This window comes from Mesoplodon mirus (genome assembly GCF_964341445.2).
Source record: "Mesoplodon mirus genome assembly, chromosome: 4".
In the NCBI taxonomy this organism is placed as follows: domain Eukaryota; kingdom Metazoa; phylum Chordata; class Mammalia; order Artiodactyla; family Ziphiidae; genus Mesoplodon; species Mesoplodon mirus.
Window position 1 is genome coordinate 147,409,397 of NC_138979.1, and position 24,133 is coordinate 147,433,529.

The window sequence follows — 24,133 nt, forward strand, 5'->3', positions numbered from 1 at the left end:
GAGATAAGACAACATGAGCAAAAGAGAGAAACAACAGACAATAGGAACAAACCCACAGGGGTTTATAACTGGAGGCTTTTTCCTCTTAATCCCCTTCACCTATTTTGCCCCCACCCCACAATAATCACCCATGTTTTCTCTGTGGCTGTGTGTCTGTTTTTTGTTTTCTTTTTTTAAATTACACATATTAGTGAGATCATGTGGTATTTTTCTTTGACATATTTCACTTAGCATAATACCCTCTAGATCCATCCATGTTGTATCAAGTGGCAAGATTTCTTTTTTTAATGGCTGAGTAATATTACATTGTATATATATACACAACATCTTCTTTATTCATCAATGGACACTTAGGTTGCTGCTGAAATTCTCAATCTTGTGTTTTATATCTTTAAATATACCAAACCTAATTTTCAAGCCTGTGTTTAATAATTCCATTATCTGGGATCCCCTGTGGACAAAATGAGCACTATCTTCTGTGCACATAAATTAAAGTATATGTAAACAGGATTGTTATAGTCATCATTTACTTTCTTCACTCATCACCGTGCTTCTAGGATATATCCATCTTGCCATGTATGCATTTATTCCATTGCTTTTACCTGCTGTACCTCATGGTGTCACTCCACCATTTACACCTTCCCCATTTCCCAAAGGTAGCCACCAGGGTGGTCTCCAACTTCTCCACCAACTGTTCCAGTTATTTTATGGGTGTTACCTTGTCCATAGGTAAACTGTGAACTGCTTATACATAAGAACCATGTTTTTCTTCCCCTGTTCTTCTCCCTTCTATTATGGCCTATGCATGTTTTCTACTATAAGGTGCTAAAGATTAAAGTAAAATTAATGATAATAACTAAAATAAGAAGTTGCCAATGGAATCTTCCTGAGCTGAGTTTAACCCAGGCTTTACCCCTTATGAGCTCTGTGACCTTGGGAAAGTAACACCTACTTGCTTTGGGCATTTCTTTCTTCATCTATTAAGGTGGATAATACCACCTATCTTAGAGGGCTGTTATGAGAAATAAGTGAATTAACTAATTACAAAGCACCTCAGTACAGCAAATGACATATAATAGATTTTTAATCAATTATGGCTGCTATGAGTCCTACCTACGGCTTCAAATTCCAGTCATTTGTACCTGTCAACTCTTCCAAGAGTGTAAGCACCTTGGAGGCAGGCCATTTCAGACACTTCTTTATATCTGCCCATTCCCCAGCACTCTGCTTCATGTAATATTCCATGCATTTATGCTAAATGGATTACTGTAATTCTTTGGTTGGCATTCTGCTCACCTAGATTTTAAGCATACATGCTAGAGTATGTTAAAATGCTCTTTAATCCAGGAATGTAGTATGTATTAATACCCTTATTGCAAGACTCCTGGCAATCTTATTTATTACACGTTGAAAGGAAAGTTGTATCTATTAAGAAGTAAAATCACAAAGTCTTCAGTGCATAAGAAAATTGCTGTTGTCATGTTTTCCGTTTCTCTTTCCATTGGCTTGAAAAATGCAAGTACTCCTTCACTGATATTTTGTCTTCCAGATTTTAAAATAAGAGGAATCTGCATCCTATAACAGAATGACAGAAACATGAATCAGTCTCTTCTACCCTTGTTTTTTTTTTTTTTTTTTTGCGGTACACGGGCCTCTCACTGTTGTGGCCTCTCCTGCCGCGGAGCACAGGCTCCGGATGCACAGGCTCAGCGGCCATGGCTCACGGGCCCAGCCGCTCCACGGCATGTGGGATCCCCCCGGACCGGGGCACGAACCCATGTCCCCTGCATCGGCAGGCGGACTCTCAACCACTGCGCCACCAGGGAAGCCCTACCCTTGTTTTTTACAATTAATTCCTTCTGTTTTGAGGAGCTATATCATTATGATTCACTGTTGAGAATCCTTATAAAACCTGGGCAAATTCTTAAATCAGAATAAAAATCATAGCCAAAATTCTAGATCTACACAAAAATATCTCTAATGGGCTTAGCATAGTTATTTCCCTGTCATTTGTTAGCATCTGACTATGCCATTTCATAAATGCTGAAATTTCTATTATTACTCTTCTGGATCAGCATGTCACACCTACACTGATTTGCCTTAATAAATACAAAGAACAGTATCTTTAGAATTAAAATAATTGACAGCAACTTCAAAATCTTTTGTGGACTTTGAGTACATTGCTTAAAGAGTAAAACAAGGCAACTCAGTCTCTAAGAGTTAACATTTCATTTGGGAAGATATCCATTTACCGCTTTCAAGAATTTGCACTAAGTAAGACAAAAATTAATTATAACACAAAATTCAATGCAATTCTTTATGCCTAAAATTAATAACGATTCATCAAAACAAAGTTCCAGACATAATGTTCCTAGCTTAAATGACAGAAACAAATTCAAGTATTATCAACAAGTACATTTAGTTTGGGATAATACTGGCATCTCTTAACTTAGATGCTTATAAACAAATTTCAATAAGGAGATGGATATATACAATACAAAATAACCGTGGGGCGGAAAGGAGCAAGGAGGAGAGAATTAAGTAAAAAAAAAGAGGAACAACTTTTGAAAGTTTCTAGGGTTTTGTGTAAAGAATAAGGTATATCTCAGAAATGGTTCTGGGAAATGAAAGGATACCCAGTTTATCATAAAGTGATAAAGCAGTAAGACCACGTAATAAGCAATATTTTAAAGATGTCGGTAGGAAGAGAGAGGTCATCATTTTTAGCAAATGTGAGATGTAATGAAGTGCCTAGATTTATTGAGTGATGTTTATATCTTACAGTTAGGTATTCTGTAAACAAAAAAAAAATCCTTCTTATGGACATTCCTGAAAGAACAGCTGCTACAGTGGGACTGAAACTCTAGCCCCTAGTCCTTTGCCCTCTGGAACAATTATTTCTATAATGCATTCTCTCTCTGCCATATTATTTAACTCTTTGATCTTTACTATCTGTTTGCTGAATATCCTCCTGCCGTCAAAACAAAAGCATTAACAGCTAATACTTAATAATCATAACACTCCACGGTATATTTTAAGAGCTTTCCACATACTAAATCATTTACTCCCCATAACAATCCTATGACTAGGTGCTGTTATCATCAGTAATCTCCATTTTGTAGATGGGGAGACTGAAAGAGAAGTTACTTGCCTGGGGTCATGGGACGAGTATGGGGTAGAGCTGGGATTTCAACCTAGGTAGACGGGCACCAGGCTCCATGCTCTTAACCAGGATGCTGTGTTACCTCTTTAGTAAGGTGGCCTTTCCCTCTCAACTCTTATCCATCACTGGGCACAATGCCACTGTATCTGCTGTCCTCTAAATTTCAAACTCAGATGTAATATTCGATGAAGCTCTACCTTTGGAACCATCCCATACTACCAAGTCCCAGTGTTGGGACTTAATGTTACCAAAACACTTATAAATGTTTTGGCCCAAAGCAAACTGGTTAGTAGAAAATGAATAGCCCCCTTCATGATTTTTCAAGCTCTAGACATGTTAGTGCATATTGAAAGTTTTATAACCTTTAAGTCTCTTTAAGTATTTTGTTTTCTTTTGTTTTTTTGCTTTTTTCACTAATTCATTTTCACTGTCCTGCAAAAAGCTGGAACAAATGTCTAACAATTTGTGATTGCTTAAATAGTGGTAGGTTATATAATGATACAAATGGTATGATCCCATTTTATAATTCTCCTTATATACAATCCTTGCTAACATTTCTAAAAGAAGGTAGTAATCACTGAAAGAAATACTTTAACAGTAAAAACCATCCACAGAAATAATGCTTCTTTGCATAATCATATCTATATGATCTATAATTTTTAGCTTAACTCATTACATATCCTGTGCTGTTTATACATTAAACTCTTTTGATGGTCACAATTTTCTCAGAAATAGCTTATAACATTCCTTACTTTTCTGGAAGAATGAGTGCTGAAAGAATGAGCGATCAGCGTATTTTCCTAGACACATCTCAGATGTGCAAAGTGCTTCTGGAACAAAGTCAAAGGAACCAGCACTACATGTAAGAGTGCATCTCTTTTAATAGTGTGGAAGTGCTTTGACGGAGGTAGGCACAGGGCTGAGGTACACCAAGTCCTGGGGAGAAATGGGAGGGGAGGCCAGGTATCAACCCAAGGAGGTGACACTTGTAGACTTGTAGGATGGTTGGAGTTTGTGGGGACACATGGTAGAGAAAATGCATTTTGGCCCATACACTAGCCAAACAGTAAGTATAGAAGAAAAAATGGCAATCCTTGATTTGATTTTACCTTGTAGAAAACTTTCTCCAAGACCAGTAGTAATTTATAGTAAACCAACAGATAGGCATGGGGGAATGGAAAACTTCTTATACCTTTTGTATTTATATCATGAGGTTGGTGGAAAGTTAGTAAGAAAAGTTTTCAAGCACTAGAAGATGTCTTACTTTCCTACAAGATTGATATGTATTCAGAAATGTATAAATTGGTCTTACCACACCATTCTTAAAGTTCTCAATCCTTTTCTTTCCTAATTTGTCGGTTATCCACCAGGCCCAGGTTGGCATATACTGCCACAAATATGCCATTAACAGAAAAGGCTGATCCGCAATCCAGACTTCCTTCAAGTCATTGGCCATGCTGATTAACATCAGCTGCACACAACGACTGGCTGCCATCTTGTGGGACTGATCTGCATCGCTGCCTGTAGTCTAAGAAAATTTTGAAAAATTAGGGATGTGTATTTATCCAAGTTATCTCACAGAACTTTTAGGCTAGAAAGGACCCAGAAGACATCTAGTTGAGTGACTCCTTTAATGTGGCCTCATGCCCCTTAGGAGTCCCGACAGGTACTAATGGGTGCCTATAAGCTATTTGTAATATTTCAAAAAGCCTAATGGAATTCATACACTTAACCAGATAAGGTTGTGCATGCTAACTACAAGATAAAGGTTCTCTGCTTTTAATTAGAATTGTACCATCTTAAAGTACTTAATGATAATTCCATGTCACTTTAATAGTAAAAAATTTTAAACAAATTATTAATACATACATTTAGCAAGTGAAATTCTATAAAATATGGAGTCCATGGGGATGAAATGGAGGAAGAAGATAAAAGCGGTTTCTTGGTATTGAACAAATCTGGTACTGCTACTCTAGTTAACCCATTACCATTGTACAAATAAACTGAGGCCCAGAAAGGCAGTAACTTATCTGTGCTCACACAGATCATTTAGTAGTAGCCAGTTCTATATTCCTAGTCCCTTGATTCCTATAATAGAGTGCTTATTCTATTTTACCATAGTGCCTCCACAGAAAATGTGAAAATGTAAACTGTAAACATTTACATAGAAGCATATATACATTTATATCTCAATTGAAATATTAGTGGAGAAGAAGGAAAATTTCATGGCCTTTAGAGAGATTTTTGTATTAGTGAGTGATACTGGATTCTTCATGAGACATTCACCATTCATTTGATAGATCACTTATGTGTATATGAGCTGAGGGAAGCACAGGCCTGGGTGAGGCTAACCTAAAATTAGTACAACTCAACAAGCTTTTTTCTAAGCTCCTTCACCATAATCCCTTTTTAAAATCCCAGTAAGATTTAATGTACTAAAATTCAGCCACACAGAACCTTTCAACATTGCTATAATTTGTGAACTGATTAAAACTGGGTTTTTAAAATACTGATAGTGCACATAATAGTGGATTACTTATAAGCAGTATCTTAGTAATTTCTTTAGCTTTTATTAAAACTGGATGCCAAAGCCCTATCAGCTAACCTTAACCATTTTCCTAATGCTGAGTTAAGTTCTGTAAATAGTTCATAAGCAATTCCAACATGAAAACCCTGAGGCATAGTGATATGATGCCAGTGTATAACTACTAAAGCATTCAAATTATTCCCCAACTAGAAATTTTTACCTTTGTGACTTCTTCAGTTAGGGCATTCTTCACAATATTTGATTGCACAGGTCCTGGGCAAATGTTAGAAACTGTTATACCTGGGTATGTAGCAAGTTCAATTCGGAGGGTATTAAAATATCCCTAAAAGGCAAAAAAAAAAAAACCAAGTAAAATTAAATACAGTCACATATCTCATGTTCACTAATAGCACTCAATTACTTTTCTTCAACTTTTTATGAAGGACAACAGCAGCAGAAAATGTTCTGAAATGCCTGAGTAAAGGATAGGAAATGTAATTACGCAAGATGAGGCATTTTTAAGTGTAAGTCTGAAAGCAATCTAGAAGAGGCATTCTCAGCTCTTCCCAGGTATGAATGGTTCATCCCCGCATTGGCAGTGGCAGCTCGTGCCACCAGTGATTTAGCACTGGATAAGTGAGAGACTACCCCTGGAGGGTCTGATACACCCTCCCACCCAGTCGCCGCCAGCTCCCCACTCCACAAGGGTTGCATGTTCTCCACTGAGCATCACTGAGGCTGGGTTTCTTTTCCTCCCTCAAAGTGGCCTAAAGTGCAGATGTTGGGGCAAGGGGGAGCAAGCGGGGATTAGTACTAAACCGAAACTATCATAGAGGAACAGTTCAACCTTTTCAATTACTATTTGAATAGATAATTAGTTTCAGCAAAGATTTATATTTTAGGGGTAGTAAGAGTACACGGCTAGTTAAAAATGTAGTATGATTGCTTACTCAATGGCTTTTATAAAAACAAGCTGGACCCTCTAGACTTAAAAGATACTGCCCATTTCTAAACCAAATAGGGAGTAAACATCTATATCCCTTCACCTCCTCTCTAAATCAGGAAATATTCCAAGACTACATTGTGATAAACTGAATTAATTGAAAAGCCTAAATAAGCAGCTAACCCAGGGTACATTCATTTATGATCCAATAACATCAAACAGTTACCAGCCTTTAATGCTGATGCCTAACAAACACAGGGTCTTTGAGGGTTCACGCTGTCAGAGACTAATACAGTGCCTGACTCAGATGGACAGGAAAAAAGCCTTCATGAATGAACTCCTGCATCCTTAACCTTCTGCCACTCTAAGCAGAAGAGGGGAGAGGACACCATGAAAGCCAATACACCAGACACGAAAACCTCTCCTTGTTTGCAATCACATCTAGTATAGTGTGTGAACTTCTGAATGACAAATAAGTTCACTCTCTAGCTTGCTGGGTATCGGGGAAGGAAATGTGCTCTTCAAAAAGAGCCTCCTGGGGCCTCCCTGGTGGCACAGTGGTTGAGAGTCCGCCTGCCGATGCAGGGGACATGGGTTCGTGCCCCAGTCCGGGAAGATACCACATGCTGCGGAGCGGCTGGGCCCGTGAGCCATGGCCGCTGAGCCGCAACGGGAGAGGCCACAACAGTGAGAGGCCCGCGTACCGAAAAAAAAAAAAAAAAAAAAAAAAGAGCCTCCTGGTCTCAGTGTTCAGCTACTGGTATAACCAGAGTCTCAACCTGCCACATGGTATCAGATGATCAAATCCAATAATAAAACAGTGAGTCTTGGAGGGCAGGCCAGACAACTCATTGTGTTTGATTGAAAGCATCTTGCATGTCTTATGAGATACTAAGTGCGAAACAGATGGAATGGCCAACTTCCCTCATCTGCCTGCCTTAGACTTGCCCAACTGCTCTGCAGGAAGTAACTGATACCCCACTACCAAATATGAGGAAATCATCACTCCCGTATTTCATTTCATCACTCTGCAACTGTCTGCTCTTCACAGCAGAAAGAGGATCCTAAGGAACCAAAGCTTCAAATTTTCATGAAACTGATGACCATTCAACTATTGCATCTCATTATTCCAACAGTGAAACATTCTACTTAAACTGACCTTCAACAGCATTAATTATAAATCATTTGTCTTTCTTAATCAGTCTCCTCCTATTGGCCTTATGATTTAGTTTGCTCCATGTTATAGTTTAGTAACATTTCTTATCCACTCTTAAGCCAGCATTAAAAATTCATTCGTTTCTAATATTCACATCTCATAAATTATGCAAGCCAAATTAAGCTTTCTCTGAGACTCTGCCTTAACTAGATTTTCTTCTTCCAATGAAATCAGAGTAAACAGAGTCAAGGCTAGTCCCAGTAGGGATATGAACACAGGGCTCATCATTCAGTGGGCAGTTCCTACGTCTGACATGCATGTATATTTAGAAATTCAGGTAAAATAAACACCAACAACAATGGGGAAGGAAGAAGAAGTCACGGAAATGAGGACAAGTACATCCTGAAATGTGTGTAGAAGAAACAAGGGGTAGACCCCAAATTTTCCATGAAGATGTGTTAGAAATGAGGATAAGGTAAAGGGTGACATGTCAACTAGACTATACAGTTTTCATGGGCAAGGATATCATATCTTATCATCTTTATACTTCCGGGACCTGTTGCAGTGCACGACACAGTGTAGGTGCTCAAGACATGTTTGCTAAATTAGGAAGAGGCATGTAAGGCTCAAGTCTTTTTTAGCATCATCTGGGTAAGTCTTCTACCCGAGATCTCCTTGGGTCTCTCTCTGTCTCCATACATCACTACCCAGTTCCAATGATCTCTTGCAGTGAAGGCCATATGTCCCATATACACATTCAGGTCAGTTCTATCCGAGTTGAGTTTTGGAAGCCTTACCTGAAGAGCATGTTTGCTGGCACAATATCCAGCAGAAAGGGGTGCAGATATAACACCCAGGAGGCTAGTCACAGTAACAATTTTTCCTTGCTTCCTCTCAATCATGTGAGGCAGAACACACTTTGTCAAGGACACCGTCCCTAAGTAGTTAACCTCTATTAGCTCCTTGTAGACGTCCAGGCTGGTGTCCACACACAAAGAACGCTGGGATACTCCACCATTGTTGACCAGAATGTCAATCTAATTAAAGAAAATCAGAAAAGGGGCACTTTAGAGATGACCTGTAAATGTATTGTTGCAATTCCCAGGGATGGCTGGTTATATTGTTAACTTGATGAATCAATGGAACAGGCTGGTATATTTCCAGAAGTCAGCAATAAAAAAGATAAAAGGAAAATCAGAATTCACCTATGGATCTAAATTCTCAACTTAAGTGACTTTTTATGGAAAATAATATGTCACAAAAATAATAGGCACAGTGGATTTTTAGCTTCTTTTGTTCTACATGGAGGAGTTAGTATTTGTGAAGGGAGGAAAAGTTCTAATTACATAAAGCCACAGACTCAGAGATTAAGAGGCCCAACTCATGGGCCTTCATCACACTGCATGAACCCATTTGCCTAAAGCCCTTTGAATGACAGCACCATAGATGGGAATCTCTTTTGCAGCTACTTCAAAGCAAGATTCATGCACTCAAAATGCTACTTACTTTGCCAAACTCCTGGAGAACTGCTTTGGTAGCCATTTCATGGGAACTTCTGTTAGTCAGGTCAAGGGGCAAAATGAGTATATCTTTTCCTTTCAAATTGCCATTCTCTAAATAAAGACACTTAAAAATTAATGTGGAAGTCATGTGCTATTTACATTAACATTTAACACCCACCCTACAACCACATTTGGCAATGAACTCATTTCTGGGTGGCCCTGTGGATGAGGTTCTCTTCAGTGACCAAGAAGAGGGCTGGTGGTGATATGGCAACATATCGGACAAAAAGCTGGGTACACAGGAAGTAGAATTCCTCTCTTCAGCTTGAATATATACAGCCTAATATTGGAACAGACTCCAGAAGAAATCAAGATTATACTACAAACTAAAAAAAGCAAAAATTTTAGAGCAATTTCTTTATAAGTACAGAGGTACATCTGTACAGCTGTTATATGATAGGTTCACTACTTGATTTTTAAACATATTTTTAAAAATTTTATGCTGAAAATCAATAAGAAGTTGAGTCCTCCAGTCACATGACACACAGAAGCTTCCTTCCAGAGGCTAAGGATTCCAGGAGGCAAACTAGGAAAAGGATACAGTCCTGAAATTCACAACCAAGAAACAAGTTGTGCTGTAATGGCCCTTTCTTTTCTGTTCATCAAAAGAGCAACTGAAACTAATTTCCTGAATTCTAACCTTGAAATACAACAAGGTTGTGTTTCAATAAGAAAAACAAGTAAGTAGAGAAAACAAGAGGTGTAAAGGCTTTATGGGCAAAGGAGTAAATTGTGAAACAGTAACTGTTTTTTAAAAGAAATAGTTTGCACTAATGATCTGACAAATAAAAGGAAACAGCCTTATTCCAGCTAAGAAATGCTGTTATGGTTCATTTCTGCCAGTGCAAGTCTCAACAGAGGAGGAGCAACTGCCATAAGAAGTGGCCCAGTTCAAAAACACAAGAAGCCTTTGAAAGCAATATCGTGAAAGAGGGCTTGTGGCCTTGGCAACTAACTCTGTTTCTGGGTGGTTAGTTCCATCAGCAATCAGCAAAGTGAAAGAAAGATTTTTAAAGAATGACAGGTAAATGACCAAAAAAATGGTCTACCGGAAAATTCAAAATTATTTCAGTGTAGATACTAAATGTCCCATGAGAAATAATAATTTTATTACTTGAGGCTGCTTTCACTGTGAACATAACTACACCAAAACCCAAACAGACAAAAACATTGTTGTCCTATATATATGAAAAATATATGAAATATATTTAAATATATAAAAATATATTTAATAAATATAAAAATAAAATAAAAATTATGAAAAATGCAACCTCAAGTTGCATTTTTCAAACTTAATTCTATTCTGAGACTTCCCTAGTAGTCCAGTGGTTAAGACTCCATGCTTCCACTGCAAAGGGGCATGGGTACGATCCCTGGTCCAGGAACTAAGATCCCACATGTGTGGCGTGCCCCAAAAAAAAAATTTAACTCTATTCCTGTTTTTTCCTGGTAACAAAAATCTTATACCATTTCATATGATTTTAATATCTGATGTTTTACCAAAATGTCAATTAAATTTCTCTGGTTGCATACATGTATATCATACGTAAGAACCAAACTGTTCTTTCTCTAAGACAAAAATATAAGACATTTATTTGGTCACTAAAAATCCACTAGCATTTGAGAGAATTGATGGTCACTCCCTAATGCTAAGAACCAGTGTCAAAAAAAAAGTAGAAATGTGGCAGAAAAAGAGAAGAAAAAGGCCAGGCCAGCAGACTAAGAGATGACAAAAGAAAGAGGACTTGGAGCAAAGCACGTAGAGCATTTGGAAACAGAGTCTACTGCCCAGGAGAATTCCCCTCTTCCCTCTAAAATTCCCAAATTTTGACTTTGGGTTCTGATTTACTTCTAGGAAGCACTGCTGCTATTTTAGATTTACTTACCAAGGCATCTTCTTTTCACCCTTTCCAGCTCATGCACTCTTCTGGATGACAGCACAAGAGAAACTCCTAGTTTGGACAGCTGGTAAGCCAGCTCTTCACCAATCCCACTTGATGCTCCAGTCACCCACACCACCATATCAGTCAGCTCCCATTCTATTGAAAAAGGAGTGGGGATTGAGGGGAGAAAATAAGCTATGGGTTACATCCGTAAATCAAAGATTAACCAAAGGAAAAAAGTAGTTTTAAACAATATCACTGAATATGAAGACATAATGTGTGGCGCTTAAAAATTTAAATATCCTATGTTTACAGCCTTGATTGTGGTGATGGTCTCACAGGTGTATACTTATCCCCAAACTCATCCAGTTATATACATTAAATATGGACAGTTTCTTATATGATAATCATACCTCAATAAAGTGGTTTAAAAATTTTTTTAATTAAATATCCTAAGAAAACACTTCCTACCTAGTGCTACAAATCGTATTAGTAACAGTTATTAACATGTTATTTTGTGTATTCTAGACTCTTGGTGAGTTTTCCAGACTTTACTTCAAGGTATAACTCCATGGTCTGACTCTAAGGCTCTATTTATCTGTATATTTGATCAAGAAAAGTAAGAGTAAGTAAATAGAAAGTATCTGGACTCACATTCTCACTTTCCTTATTCATAAATGAGGGATTCAGATAAGATGATCACTAAAAGTCCCATCCAGTTTTCAATTCTGTTATTCTAATTTCTTGCAAATCTAAATATACCAAGTTCTACTCTAGGGTATGGTAGAATCACCCTGGGTTTTTAAAGTCATGTTTTCCCCATTTGTCAATCATATCTGATGCCTATCAACTAAAGGTTTCTAGTGCCCCCCAAATGCCTGAGCTTTCATCTTAGAAGAATCTAGTAGTTCATCCAAGAAGAAATACATATGAGCAATGAAATGTACTCTGCTTGCCCAAGTATCATCTTGTTAAAGATTGTAAAAATGTAAAATAAAGCAATGACGAGTGGTTTACTCTCCAGTGAAAAACTTATTTGCCCTGAAGCACACGATAGCCACCGTCCATCTGAATTCGTAGAGAGTCCCTGTAGTGCAGTGTTCCTGTGTGCCTTGTTTATTAAAATGTGTTATTTATCAAAAATAGCAAAGAAGGTTTTACTTAAGATACACATTGCTGATTTTAGATCAGAAAAGTTAAAATCAGGAAACTAGTTTACTGTTTTAGTCAAACAATTCTAAAACCTAACTGGCAGGTAATCAGTATGAGCTCTGGAGACTATCAGGGCTCAAATTCCAGTTGTGTCACACACAGCAATGAAATGCTCCCATGTGAGAATTTGGTGCCTTAATTTTCCAAACCTGGAAAACTGAATTAATAATAAAACCTCCTTCATAGGACTGTTGAGAGAAATGAGTTAAAACATGTAAAGCACTCAGAGCAGTGTGTGACACATACTCAGTGCTTAATAAAATGTCAACTGTAATTGTTGCTAAAATTGTTTAACAAATGGACTTTTTGGCAGCAAAACACATTGTATGTTATATCTCCAGCCAGGGGCAATGGGGTTACTAACTTCAATGGCTTAACATTTTTTCATTGCTTCCTATGTGCTTAAACAATATTACCTTATTAAAACCCTCACAAGGACCTTATGAAACAAGAATTCTCTCAATTTTATAGAAAAGGAAACTGAGGTTTACAGCACTAGACTGTAAATTTCCTTAAGGCTATAGGACCCTAACTCCCTTATCCATTGCTGTGTCCTCAGTGCATCGCACAGAGACTCGCATAGAGAAAGCACTCCATTAATCGCTGTTGAATAAACACCCAAGAACCCTGGCAGAGCTAGGATAGGAGTCCAGGTATATCTAGCTCCAAAGCCCACACTCTGATCACTAGCCTACACTGACCACGTTTTAATAAGATCAATATCTTAGAACCCAACTGTCTCAGCCATTCAAGAAAATGTCCTCAGGAAAGAGGTGTCATGTGAATATCTGAGCTAAGGACAGAAACATCCCAAATACTGTGTCTGGGCTACAATGCTTTCCTATCATCTGATGTGCTTTTTTCTTTTTTCTTTTTTTGGCTGCAGCTTGAAGGATCTCAGTTCCCTAACCTGGGCCACGGCAATGAAAGCTCCAACTCCTAACCACTAGACCACCAGGGAACTCCCACATCTGATGTACTTTTGTGGCAAGGCTCAACTGAGCAACCTTCCTGAAGGACTTTATCAGGAATAGCAGAATGTATATTCAGATAGTCATTCATTGACTACTCATTGTTCCAAAGTTCTGCAATACACAAGACTCCAAGGTGAATATAATTTGTTTGTAACTATTTACTAACTAGCACAGAACTAACAAAGATTTCTTCATTTGTATACCAATATGCAAACATGATTTAAATGCAACAATGAAAACCCGCAGGCTCACATTTACCTTAGTACACCTGCAGTTCTGGCACCCTTCCTCCCACTCTGGAGAAGAAAACTTTTTTATTCAGCACCAACTTTTGTTTAACAATTCAACAGAATCTGGCATCCATAACTGGCCTCTCCTAAAGAGCTTCTGAAAGCAGATTCTTGGAGTTGGAAGGACACTTAGAGTTCAACCCCCAACCCAGTTTCAGAATTCTCCCCTCAGGCTGTTGACTAGTCTACTTAATTTCCTCACAGGAAGAGTAAGCTAGTTATCTCTGAGGCACCGGTTCCTTTTTAAGGCAAGTCTAATCATTCAAGGGGTTCAGGGATTCTTCCATATACTGATAACTTTAACTTCCACCAGCCGTTGGCAGCAGTTCTGCCTTGTGGTGTCAGGAAGAATAAATCAAGCCTGTTTTGCACATGACAGTGTCTCATTTATTTGAAGACAGCTGTTATGTCCTCCCTACGTCCTTTCATCTCTTGCTTCTCTAAGGCTAAACACCTCCAATTTCTGCTACCTTTCCTCAGATGACATGGCATCCGATTTCCTCTCTTCTGCTCACACCCTCTGCACGAGCTCCAGCTGGTCAGTGTTCCTACTGAAAGGAGCTGGCCAGAGAAGGACACAGGATTCCCATGGGGTCTGGACAGTTCAGAGCAAGGTGACATGACTAAATCGCTTCCCTTGTCCCTCAGAAGGGAGGCTCCGTGAGAGCCCAGGCAGTGGCTGGCTCAGTCACTGCTGTGTCCCCAGTGCCCAGCACAGAGGCCAACACAAGCAGGTATTCAGAAAACATCTGTTGTTGTTTGCAGTTTGTTCCATCAGACACTAAACATCTCCCAGGATTGCCTAATCTTTTCTGGCACTTCAGTTGACTCACATCGAGGTTACTGCCAACTAAAATCTGAGTCTTCCTCACATGTGCTGCTGTTGAGACTTTTCCTACTCTGGACTGGTGCCATGGATTTTTCTGGATCTACATGCAATACCTAAAATTAGTCACTCTTAAATTTCACCATGTGAGATACATGCTTGGAAATGCAGAGACTATCTCCAGAAGGATACATAAAAGGCAGGAAATGGTGGTTGCCTCCAAAGAGGCATACTGGGTGGCTGGGAGACAAGGGTGGAAGAGAGCTTTACTTGTCACCATACATCCCTTTGTATTTTTAAAATTTGCCTTATGTGAGTATATTGGCTATTTTTTAAAGTGACAAAAAGTAATAAACTTATAGAGAAGAAAAAGAGGATAATTTTTTTTTAACCTTAAAAGAGTCTGCCCATCTTTGCAGGCTGAGCTGTTTTGGGAACTTGAGTCTATCTTCATGTTCCTTTAACTTTTTTTCATTATCACCTCACCCCCACCCCCAGCCCCTAAATGTCTTTTTAGTCATTTTTTCCTAATAAGTCCTCCAAGACATTTTAATTTCACAGATATACTGTATATCTGTTTATGTATTTACATATATCTGTCTGTGCTTTATACATAAAAGGAGTTCTATAAAGTTTACTCTTCAGTCAATGCAGGTTTAAGAATGGTGAAATTTAAAAATTAAGTTAAAAGTTAAGTTAAAATTTAAAAGCTATTAACATTTAACTTTACAACTGTAAACTTACAGAAGTTATTTTGCTAAATAACTTGTATTTACTTCAATTGTAATGTATTATATTACATATGTAAATTGGCAAATTATACAGCTACATAATAATAGCAAAGTAATTAAATGTATTAAAAAACCCTTCAAAACTGATACTTTTCCAGCAAAAGTAAGACACTGAAAAAACTAAATGAATTTCTTAAAAGTTACCTTTAGCCACCTTAACTTTTAACTTTTACTTGATATGTTAAAATAACTTTTCATTTAACTAGCTGCTAGATATTGTCAACATTTTTCCTTTTCAGCACTTGACATTATCAGTTGAATAACTTTTATAGAATAATAAAATATAAGGTATTTTTATGAAATTCTCAAAGTCCAATTTAACACAAAAGCACTGAGGATCAAGCACAAACATCCACAAAGCAGCCAATAGGCACATGCATTCCATCTGTTGAGATGGAGCAAATGACTAAGAGAAAGTCTACCAATCACAGCCATCTATTTACCATAGTTCTGTAGCCCTGATCTTGCACATGTGTTATGTATTTTCCATGAACTCAATGTCAGCCCTACACATGCTATATCCCCAAAAACCCAAGAAGAAAAATGAAATACTAAGGAATAATATTTTGTTGGGTAGAGATGAGCTTTGGAGGGGCATAAAACATTGTACCATCTAAGATTTTTTTCTGTCCCCAAGAACCAGTTCTCACCCCTGTGTAAGTGATATGGCTCCTCTTCCCTCCCTGGTTCCAGTTTTTGGTGTTTTTTTTTAACAGTTTTAATGGAGTATAATTGCTTTACACTGTTGTGTTAGTTTCTGCTGTATAACAAAGTGAACCAGCTATAGGTATACATATATCCCCATATCCTCTCCCTCTTAAGCCTCCCTCCCACCCTCCTTATCCCACCCCTCTAGGTCGTCACAAAGCATTGAGCTGATCTCCCTGTGCTATGCAGCAGCTTCCCACTAGCTACCTATTTTACATTCGGTAGGGGATATATGTCAGTGCTACTCTCTCACTTCGTCCCAGCTTCCCAACCCCACCCCCCACCCCGTGTCCTCCAGTCCCGTCTCTATATCTGCATCTCTATTCCTGCCCTGCCACTAAGTTCATCAGTACCTTTTATTTAGATTCCATATATGTGCGTTAGCATACAGTATTTGTTTTTCTCTTTCTGACTTACTTCACTCTGTATGACAGACTCTAGGTCCATCCACCTCATTACAAATAACTCAGTTTCGTTCCTTTTTATGGCTGAGTAACATTCCATTGTATATATGTGCCACATCTTCTTTATCCATTCATCTGTCAATGGACATTTAGGTTGCTTCCATGTCCTCCTGGCTATTGTAAATAGTGCTGCAACGAACACTGGGGTACATGTCTCTTTTTGAATTATGGTTCTCAGGGTATATGCCTGGCTCCACTTTTTTTTTTTTTTTTTTTTTTTTTATGGCTGTGTTGGCTCTTCGTTTCTGTGTGAGGGCTTTCTCTAGTTGCGGCAAGTGGGGGCCACTCCTCATCGCGGTGCGCGGGCCTCTCACTATCGTGGCCTCTCGTTGCGGAGCACAGGCTCCAGACGCGCAGGCTCAGTAATTGTGGCTCACGGGGCTAGTTGCTCCGCGGCATGTGGGATCTTCCCGGACCGGGGCACGAACCCGTGTCCCCTGAATTGGCAAGCAGATTCTCAACCACTGCGCCACCAGGGAAGCCCCTGGCTCCACTTTTAAAGCATACTAGTTATCACTTCCAAGCAAACCTCCTCACATGATTTGGATAGTTTCATACAGGAAACTAGGTCCAGGGAAATCCCACTTCCCCCCTGGCCCTTACAGATCCAAAGCCTAGCTCTGGGCAGTCTATTGAATTTCTCTGAGCATTAGTTTCCCTATCTGGAAAATAAGCTTAAGAGTCACTGTAAAAGTGACCTGTCATGTGTGAAAAGGGCCTAGCCCAGTGCTTAGCACATAGAATGCGTTTAGTAAACGACCATCAAATATTAAGCAGTGCAAAGATAAAAGTGAGACAGGCAGAACGCCTTTTAGTATGCCAGTAATGATCTTCCTCCAGGCAAAACGCCAATCCAGTTCTTTCTATGGTTATACTTTTATCCCATTGAGTAAGCAGGTATGTGGGTGACTCTGGATTACCTCAAATTTTATTTCGCTACTCTGAGTAGAGTGAGAAATGGCAGATAAACAACTGCACAAAGTAGCCTCAAAAGGAGTCTCCTTTACGAACGCACTGTTTCTCAAAGTATTGTCCTCCAACGCTGCATCAGAATCCCTGGGAGCGGGGCTGAGAATTCTGAGATTTGTGGGCGCCCCACAATGCTCTCTTACGCTGGCAACCAGGCAAGTCTATATGGACCAGGACAGAAGACAAAAGGCCCCGGCCCCTTCCTCCCCGAACCGCAGCCCCGGGGAAAGAGGCAGCCTCGCTTCCCGGAAGCTCCACGCCACCCTTCGCGAGGGACGCGAAGGCAGCGGAAATCGGACCGCACGGAGCCCGGCCTCCCACTCCGGAAAGGCGGCTGCGGGTCCTCACCTGGGCGTCGCCCCTGCCACTCGGCCCACAGCAGGGTCAGGTCGCCGTCGGCCCGCAGGAAGCGTACCAGCTGCACCACGAGCGCGAGCAGCGCGCACAGCGCCAGCAGCCAGAGCAGCAGGTCCCAGCTCATCGCGGCCGCGCGCGCCCTGCTACGCAGGACGAAAACCGAGCGACCAACAGAGCCACCGCCCGAGTCTAAGCCGCGCGGCAGCGCTCGTGCCTCAGCACCGCCTCCGCCGCCGCCGCGCCCGCCCTCGGCCCGGGCCCGCCCAGAGAGCCGGCAGAAGGGAGGAGTGGCCAGGTGCGCCCAGACCGGCCCCCCGGCGGCCGGGAGCCGCCCCTCGGCTGCGCGCGCTGGGCGTGGGCGATGCCCGCCCAGCGCGCCGCCTGACGATCGCTGCGCAGGTTTTGCCTGCTTGTGCTCCTAATAAGGGGTTGCAGTAGGAACAGACGGCATGGATGGCTTAAGGACTTGGCGAAACTCTTGTTGGTACGGTAGTCACAGCATTTATAATCTCAAGAACGATTCTTTTACAGTTGTTTTGAGGGCAAATAGTTTTCGAAGCTCAGAAAGAGCACAAATATTCCAACCTATGAATTCGACCTCCTCCTCCCCCTTCTTTCTTTAACTAGATGAACCCAACAAACCGTAAATTTGTTTCCACCCCACGCCACCCCCACCCCCTCACCGAATTAACCCAGTGGCTGAGTAGGACTGGCCCCGTGTTCACCTAAATTTGGAAAGCACCTTGAAAAATGACCCTGGCCCCATTGCTGAATGAGAAAGTGCAGGTTGGGCAGCTTGAGTCTAGTGCTGGGAGCTCAGACTGGGGACTTGAGCCAACTCAGTTGGAGCCCGGGTAGCTGAGCCCTCAGTGACCCTGAGTAAAATTTTTCCTTATCTGTACCCACAAAGAATATGTAATTTTTTAAAAACAAATTTATTTATCTTTGGCTGCGTTGGGCCTTCTTTGCTGCGCGCAGGCTTTTCTCTAGTTGCGGTGAGCGGGGTCTACTCTTCGTTGTGGTGCGCCGGCTTCTCATTGTGGTGGTTTCTCTTATTGAGGACCACGGGCTCTAGGTGCGCAGGCTTCAGTAGTTGTGGCACGTGGGCTCAGTAGTTGTGGCTTGCGGGCTCTAGAGCGCAGGCTCAGTAGTTGTGGCACACGGGCTTAGTTGCTCCGCGCATGTGGGATCTTCCCGGACCAGGGCTCAAACCCATGTCCCCTGCATTGGCAGGCAGATTCTTAACCACTGCGCCACCAGGGAAGCCCAAGAATATGTAATTTAAATGAGAAAAATGCCCGTAAGAGGAGCACAGTGGCTCATACACAGTAATTATATTCATTCTTTCTTTTGTAGTTATTAGAATTAATTATTATTATTATTTATCATTTCTATTATAATTATCAATTCTTAGACTCCAACATGAAAGGTGAGGGCTTTATTTATAAACTCTATTCTGCACCTATAGAGTTCCCTTACACCTGAAAGCCATAAGAATGTTTACACTGTGTTGAATCAGAAATTGTTGTGATATTGTTCTGGGTTCCTGGAGGAAGATGTGCCCTACCTAGCTAAACCTTGACCCTGACTGATAGTTTATCCTGATCACAACTTGGAATAGTATTGCTCAAGAGTTACCCTTATTGCCTTGTCACCTTTACAATATGGGTTTTATTTTCCTTATGACAAATGACTTTTCAAATAAGGTGCTTAAAAATAGTTACCAGCTGGAGCTGGAACCAATCTCAGGTTCAGCTGCTCTTGCTCAGTGTTCCAAGAGGCAAGGGTTGGTGAAAATAGAAAGATGCTTTATTCAGGAAGCCAGCAACCTAGGGAGATGGTGGACTAGCAACCCCAAAACCATTTCCCACTTGTCAGTTGAGGGAAAGGGTTTTACAGGGAAAAACGGGGAAGTTTCAGGAGTGTGCAGAACAGCACAGTCAGCTCCGACAATCATCTTGAAACTGGTCATGTGGTGGTCTGGTCAGTGTCATCTTGATTGTTTTAAGTGCAGTTAATCTTCAATTCCAGGTCGATTTGTCTCCATTTCCTTGAGGCCAGTTCTTGGAAATTGTGTAAGATGGAGCAGCTTATGTCATGGCTATAGTCTAGTCATCATGCAGTTAGCTTTTTCCATATGGTAGTGGTTTTAGTATTTTGGAAAACAACTCAGGAATGTACATCAGACACTGTTATCTATGTTCTTCAGGGAGGAACTAAAGATTCTGTGACTCCATTGTCCTAATCATGAACTGCTTGAGCCTGCTCTTTTGCGACTCAGGGGAGGCCTGAGAGACTATAGCTTTTCTACAAACAAGAAACAGGGGATAATATGGAAGTGCTTTTGTACATGGAAGCGCTTTTGTACCTGGGAGGGCCCCGCAGGGTCCTGCTTGGTTTCAATACTACTACAGTGAACAAATTCTTTTCAAGAGTTTCCTCTGAGCCTTTTTCTCCTTCTGTAAAATGAAATGGTTGAGTTAGACTTAATGTCCCAAGCCAGACCATACCCATGGATGGGCACACTCTATTCTCCATCACAAACTCCAGCTGGGGGGGTGGGGGGTGTGTGTGTGAAAGGGGACAGGTCTGCAGATGGCAATTATGGGAGTGGGAGCTGGGACAGCAGGCCCAGGGCTGGGAAAAACTGGCCCAAAGAATATGATCTTTGGTCTGCCCATCGCTGGTGAGTAAGAGGTCTGTGTGAGCTCTGAACATCTAAGTCTCAAAAATATGTCTTTTCTTTTTTTTTTTTTAACGGAAAAGCATTTTATTTTAAATATAGCAGTGTGTACATGTCAGTCCCAAACTCCCAATCTATCCCTGTGTTTTTGTCTTTTAATCTGATTATTTGGTGCAGTATGAATGTCTCATTCATTCCAGGGTATGTACTTGTTGTAAACTTATGGACATTTATTAATTAACAAGCTATAATGTTTAATTTTATGTGTTGACTTGGCTAGGCCACGGTGCCCAGTTTTTGGTCAAACACTAGTCTAGATGTTGCTGTGAAGGTATTTTTTTTAGATATGATTAATATTTAAGTCGGTAGACTTTGAGTAAAGCAGACTAGCCTCCATAATGTGGGTGGGTCTCATCCAATCAGTTAAAGGCCTTAGATAAAAAAAAGACAGAGGTCCCGAGAAGAGGGAATTCTGACTCCAGACTGCCTTTGAACTTGGGTTGCAATGTCAGCTTTTCCCTGAGTCTCCAGCCTGCAGGCCTGCTCTGCATATTTCAGACTTGCTGGCCGCCACAATTGTGTGAGTCAGCTCCTTAAAATACATCTCTCTCTCTTTCTCTCTCTCTCTCTCTCTGTATATGTATAGGTATAGGTATATGTGTGTGTGTGTGTATCTCCTATTGGTTCTGTTTCTCTGGAGAACCCTAACTAGTACACAAGCTATAATAAAACCACACAGTCATTTCACCTCACCAGCAGTTCTTGCATTGGAAAATGAAAACAACAAATTAATGTATACATTTCCACATCAGAAATTTTATTTTACCTGAATAGAGGCATAATTCATTTTGGAATTCAAGTATATGTCTAAAGATTTAGTTACTATCATCAGAAAAAATAACTATTATAACTAACATCTTTGCAATAGGAAATGTCCTCACTTGTTCTATTTACCAGTGAGAAAAATCCAACTTCAGATCTGCTGCCTCTGGTGAAGATACTCAGCAAATTCTTTTCATAAATAGTGTCCATTAGGGTTGCCTCTTCCCATTTTGCACAGAATTTACCTTAAAACTTGGAGCCAAAGTGCTCAAAGCAAATGAAAGACAGATGAACAAATGAAGGGACTCTTCTGAGGCCAGTGGGGCCTAAGAGGCAGAGCAGTGGAAATCTGGCCTCTCCTGAATCAGTCCATTCATGGGCTGACCACATTTTAACCACTGAAATATAACATTCCACTAATTTTTTAAAAAACGTATTCAAACATAAGCTACATTATTTCCTCTGTGAACAGAGCAACTTAAACAATTGCCAAGAGACCAGGAGAGAATCGTTGTCACTTCAGACCCTATGCCATTCCCATTTGGAAAGAGCAGTGGCTTCTCCTTTCCTCAAGTCTCAGTATATTTTTATGAGGTCAGGACAGCACTGATGAGTGTGGCCATCACTTAAGTCCCCACGAGCCAAGGCAGTGGTCCCTCAATTAGGACAGGGGCCTTTCACAATTAGAGAAAAAAGACTGAAACCATATACTATTGGGCTGGCCAAAAGGTTTGTTTGGTTTTTTTCTGTAAGATGGCTCTAGCAGCACTTAGTTGTCTTTAACTTCATTCAAAACAATTTTGTTAGATTGTGTTGTGACAGCTGTCATATCAGTGTGCATTTTTAAAAAAACTTAGCAAAATTGGTGAATTTTTGTGTAGCCATTTTAATATTGAAGACGGAAGGAAAACAACATTTTCAGCATATTATGCTTTATTATTTCAAGAAAGGTAAAAACGCAACTGAAATGCAAAAAAAGATTTGTGCAGTGTATGGAGAAGGTGCTGTGACTGATCGAACATGTCAAAGGTGGTTTGCGAAGTTTCGTGCTGGAGATTTCTCGCTGGTTGATGCTCCACAGTCGGGTAGAGCAGTTGAAGTTGATAGCGATCAAATCAAGACATTAATTGAGAACAGTCAACATTATAGCACGTGGGAGGTAGCCGACATACTCAAAATATCCAAATCAAGCATTGAAAACCATTTGCACCAGCTTGGTTATATTCATCGCTTTGATATTTGGGTTCCACATAAGTTAAGTAAAAAAAACCTTCTTGTCCGTATTTCTGCATGGAATTCTCTATTTAAACGTTATGACAACGTTCTGTTTTAAAAAAAAAATGTGATGGGCAATGAAAAGTGGATACTGTACAATAATGTGGAACGGAAGAGATCATGGGGCAGGCTGAATTAACCACCACCAACCACACCAAAGGCCAGTCTTTATCCAAAGAAAGTGATGTGTATATGGTGGGATTGGAAGGGAGTCCACTATTATGAGTGCCTTCCAGAAAACCGAATGATTAATTCAACCAAGTACTGCTCCCAGTTAGACCAACTGAAAGCAGCATTCAATGAAAAGCGTCCAGAATTAGTCAACAGAAAACTCATAATCTTCCATCAGGATAATGCAAGACCGCATGTTTCTTTGATGACCAGGCAAAAACTGTTAGAGCTTGGCTGGGAAGTTCTGATTCATCCAACATATTCACCAGACATTACACCTTCGGATTTCCATTTATTTCAGTCTTTACAAAATTCTCCTAATGGAAAAAATTTCAATTCCCTGGAATACTGTAAAAGGCACCTGGAACAGTTCTTTGCTCAGAGGGATAAAAAGTTTTGGGAAGATGGAATTATGAAGTTGCCTGGTAAATGGCAGAAGGTAGTGGAACAAAAGAGTGAATACGTCTTTCAGTAAAGTTCCTGGTGAAAATGAAAAATGTGTCTTTTATTTTTACTTAAAAACTGAAGGAACTTTTTGGCCAACCCAATATATTTCAGCACCTTACAACATGATTCTACAAACACACAAACTTACTCTCATCAAAAGTGTCCATTTTGGCAAATAAATCCTAGTTTGGTGCTAAATCATCCCGTACCTAAGCCATGATTCACATCCTAAATTTCACAATACAGTGAAAACAGAAAGTAATCAAAACACCACTCTAGTTCACAAAACATTAAGATACTATTCTTGATTAATTTCCACTAGAAATATGCTTCAAAGCATTTAATTGCTTCCTCCTAAACACCTACATATGTTAGACAAGCATCAACAGCAGCAACTTTCTTATTCATAAGCATTTAAAAGCAAAGGTGTTTCAATCCACAAGCCTCATGGGGGCCCAGGTAGCATGCAGAGAAACGAGGTCATAGTTGATGACAATATATAGTCAGATGGATAACGTTCTAGGCATTGATGCAACAGAGCTTCCATTCTAACTCCTGCAATACCTTGTATGCTCTGACGTCGAAGGCTGTTCTTTGGCAGAAGCCAAATATAACTTTATAACAATCATGAAAGTGAGATAGCGGCTTCCTTCCTCAATGTTTTATTTTCCAGTTATGAAACTTCCTTTTCTTTCATCTTCAAAAGGTTTTGAAGAATGTTGCTTGCAATAATTAAATTTCTTTAAACGGCTCTTCTTTGTCTCTTTCCAATCCCATTGCAAACCTCCACCAACCCCTGCCCACTCCCATCCTTCTCTAGAAAGTTTTTTCTGGCTATCTGGAGCGATATCACCTCCTCCCTAGTCTTACCTCGTTTTACAATTACTTCTGATTGGAACTATGTCTGATA

The 24,133-nt window shown here is 40.1% G+C and overlaps 2 protein-coding genes across 2 annotated transcripts in view; one reads left to right on the top strand and one right to left on the bottom strand.

Annotated features, from left to right (window-relative positions):
- PCNX4 (pecanex 4) overlaps positions 1–14,922 on the top strand; it is a 56,907-nt gene extending 41,985 nt beyond the window's left edge. Inside the window, exon 12 of the mRNA XM_082617430.1 lies at positions 13,333–14,922. Within this exon, the coding sequence (XP_082473556.1) occupies positions 13,333–13,337 (5 nt within the window). The 3' untranslated portion in view covers positions 13,338–14,922. The remainder of the gene's footprint in view (positions 1–13,332) is intronic.
- DHRS7 (dehydrogenase/reductase 7) lies at positions 1,067–18,045 on the bottom strand. Its single transcript, XM_082617442.1, has 7 exons — positions 17,817–18,045; positions 11,238–11,390; positions 9,296–9,402; positions 8,587–8,826; positions 5,911–6,033; positions 4,476–4,691; positions 1,067–1,575 (listed from the first exon to the last, which is right to left on the bottom strand). Exons 1-7 carry the CDS (start codon positions 17,947–17,949, stop codon positions 1,528–1,530), a joined length of 1,020 nt encoding a protein of 339 aa, XP_082473568.1. The 5' UTR covers positions 17,950–18,045; the 3' UTR covers positions 1,067–1,527.
- Between the last annotated feature and the right edge of the window lie 6,088 nt (positions 18,046–24,133).

What these genes read in the sequence shown, in the direction of transcription:
- DHRS7 (XM_082617442.1), bottom strand. Translation starts at nt 17,949, where the DNA reads ATGAGCTGGGACCTGCTGCTCTGGCTGCTGGCGCTGTGCGCGCTGCTC. An exon ending in TTCTCCAGGAGTTTGGCAAA is followed by an intron (nt 8,827 to 9,295) that starts GTAAGTAGCATT and finishes TTCTTTAATTAG; the next exon opens with ATTGACATTCTGGTCAACAA. An exon ending in AGAACTTTAAGAATGGTGTG is followed by an intron (nt 1,576 to 4,475) that starts GTAAGACCAATT and finishes ATTCTGTTATAG; the next exon opens with GATGCAGATTCCTCTTATTT.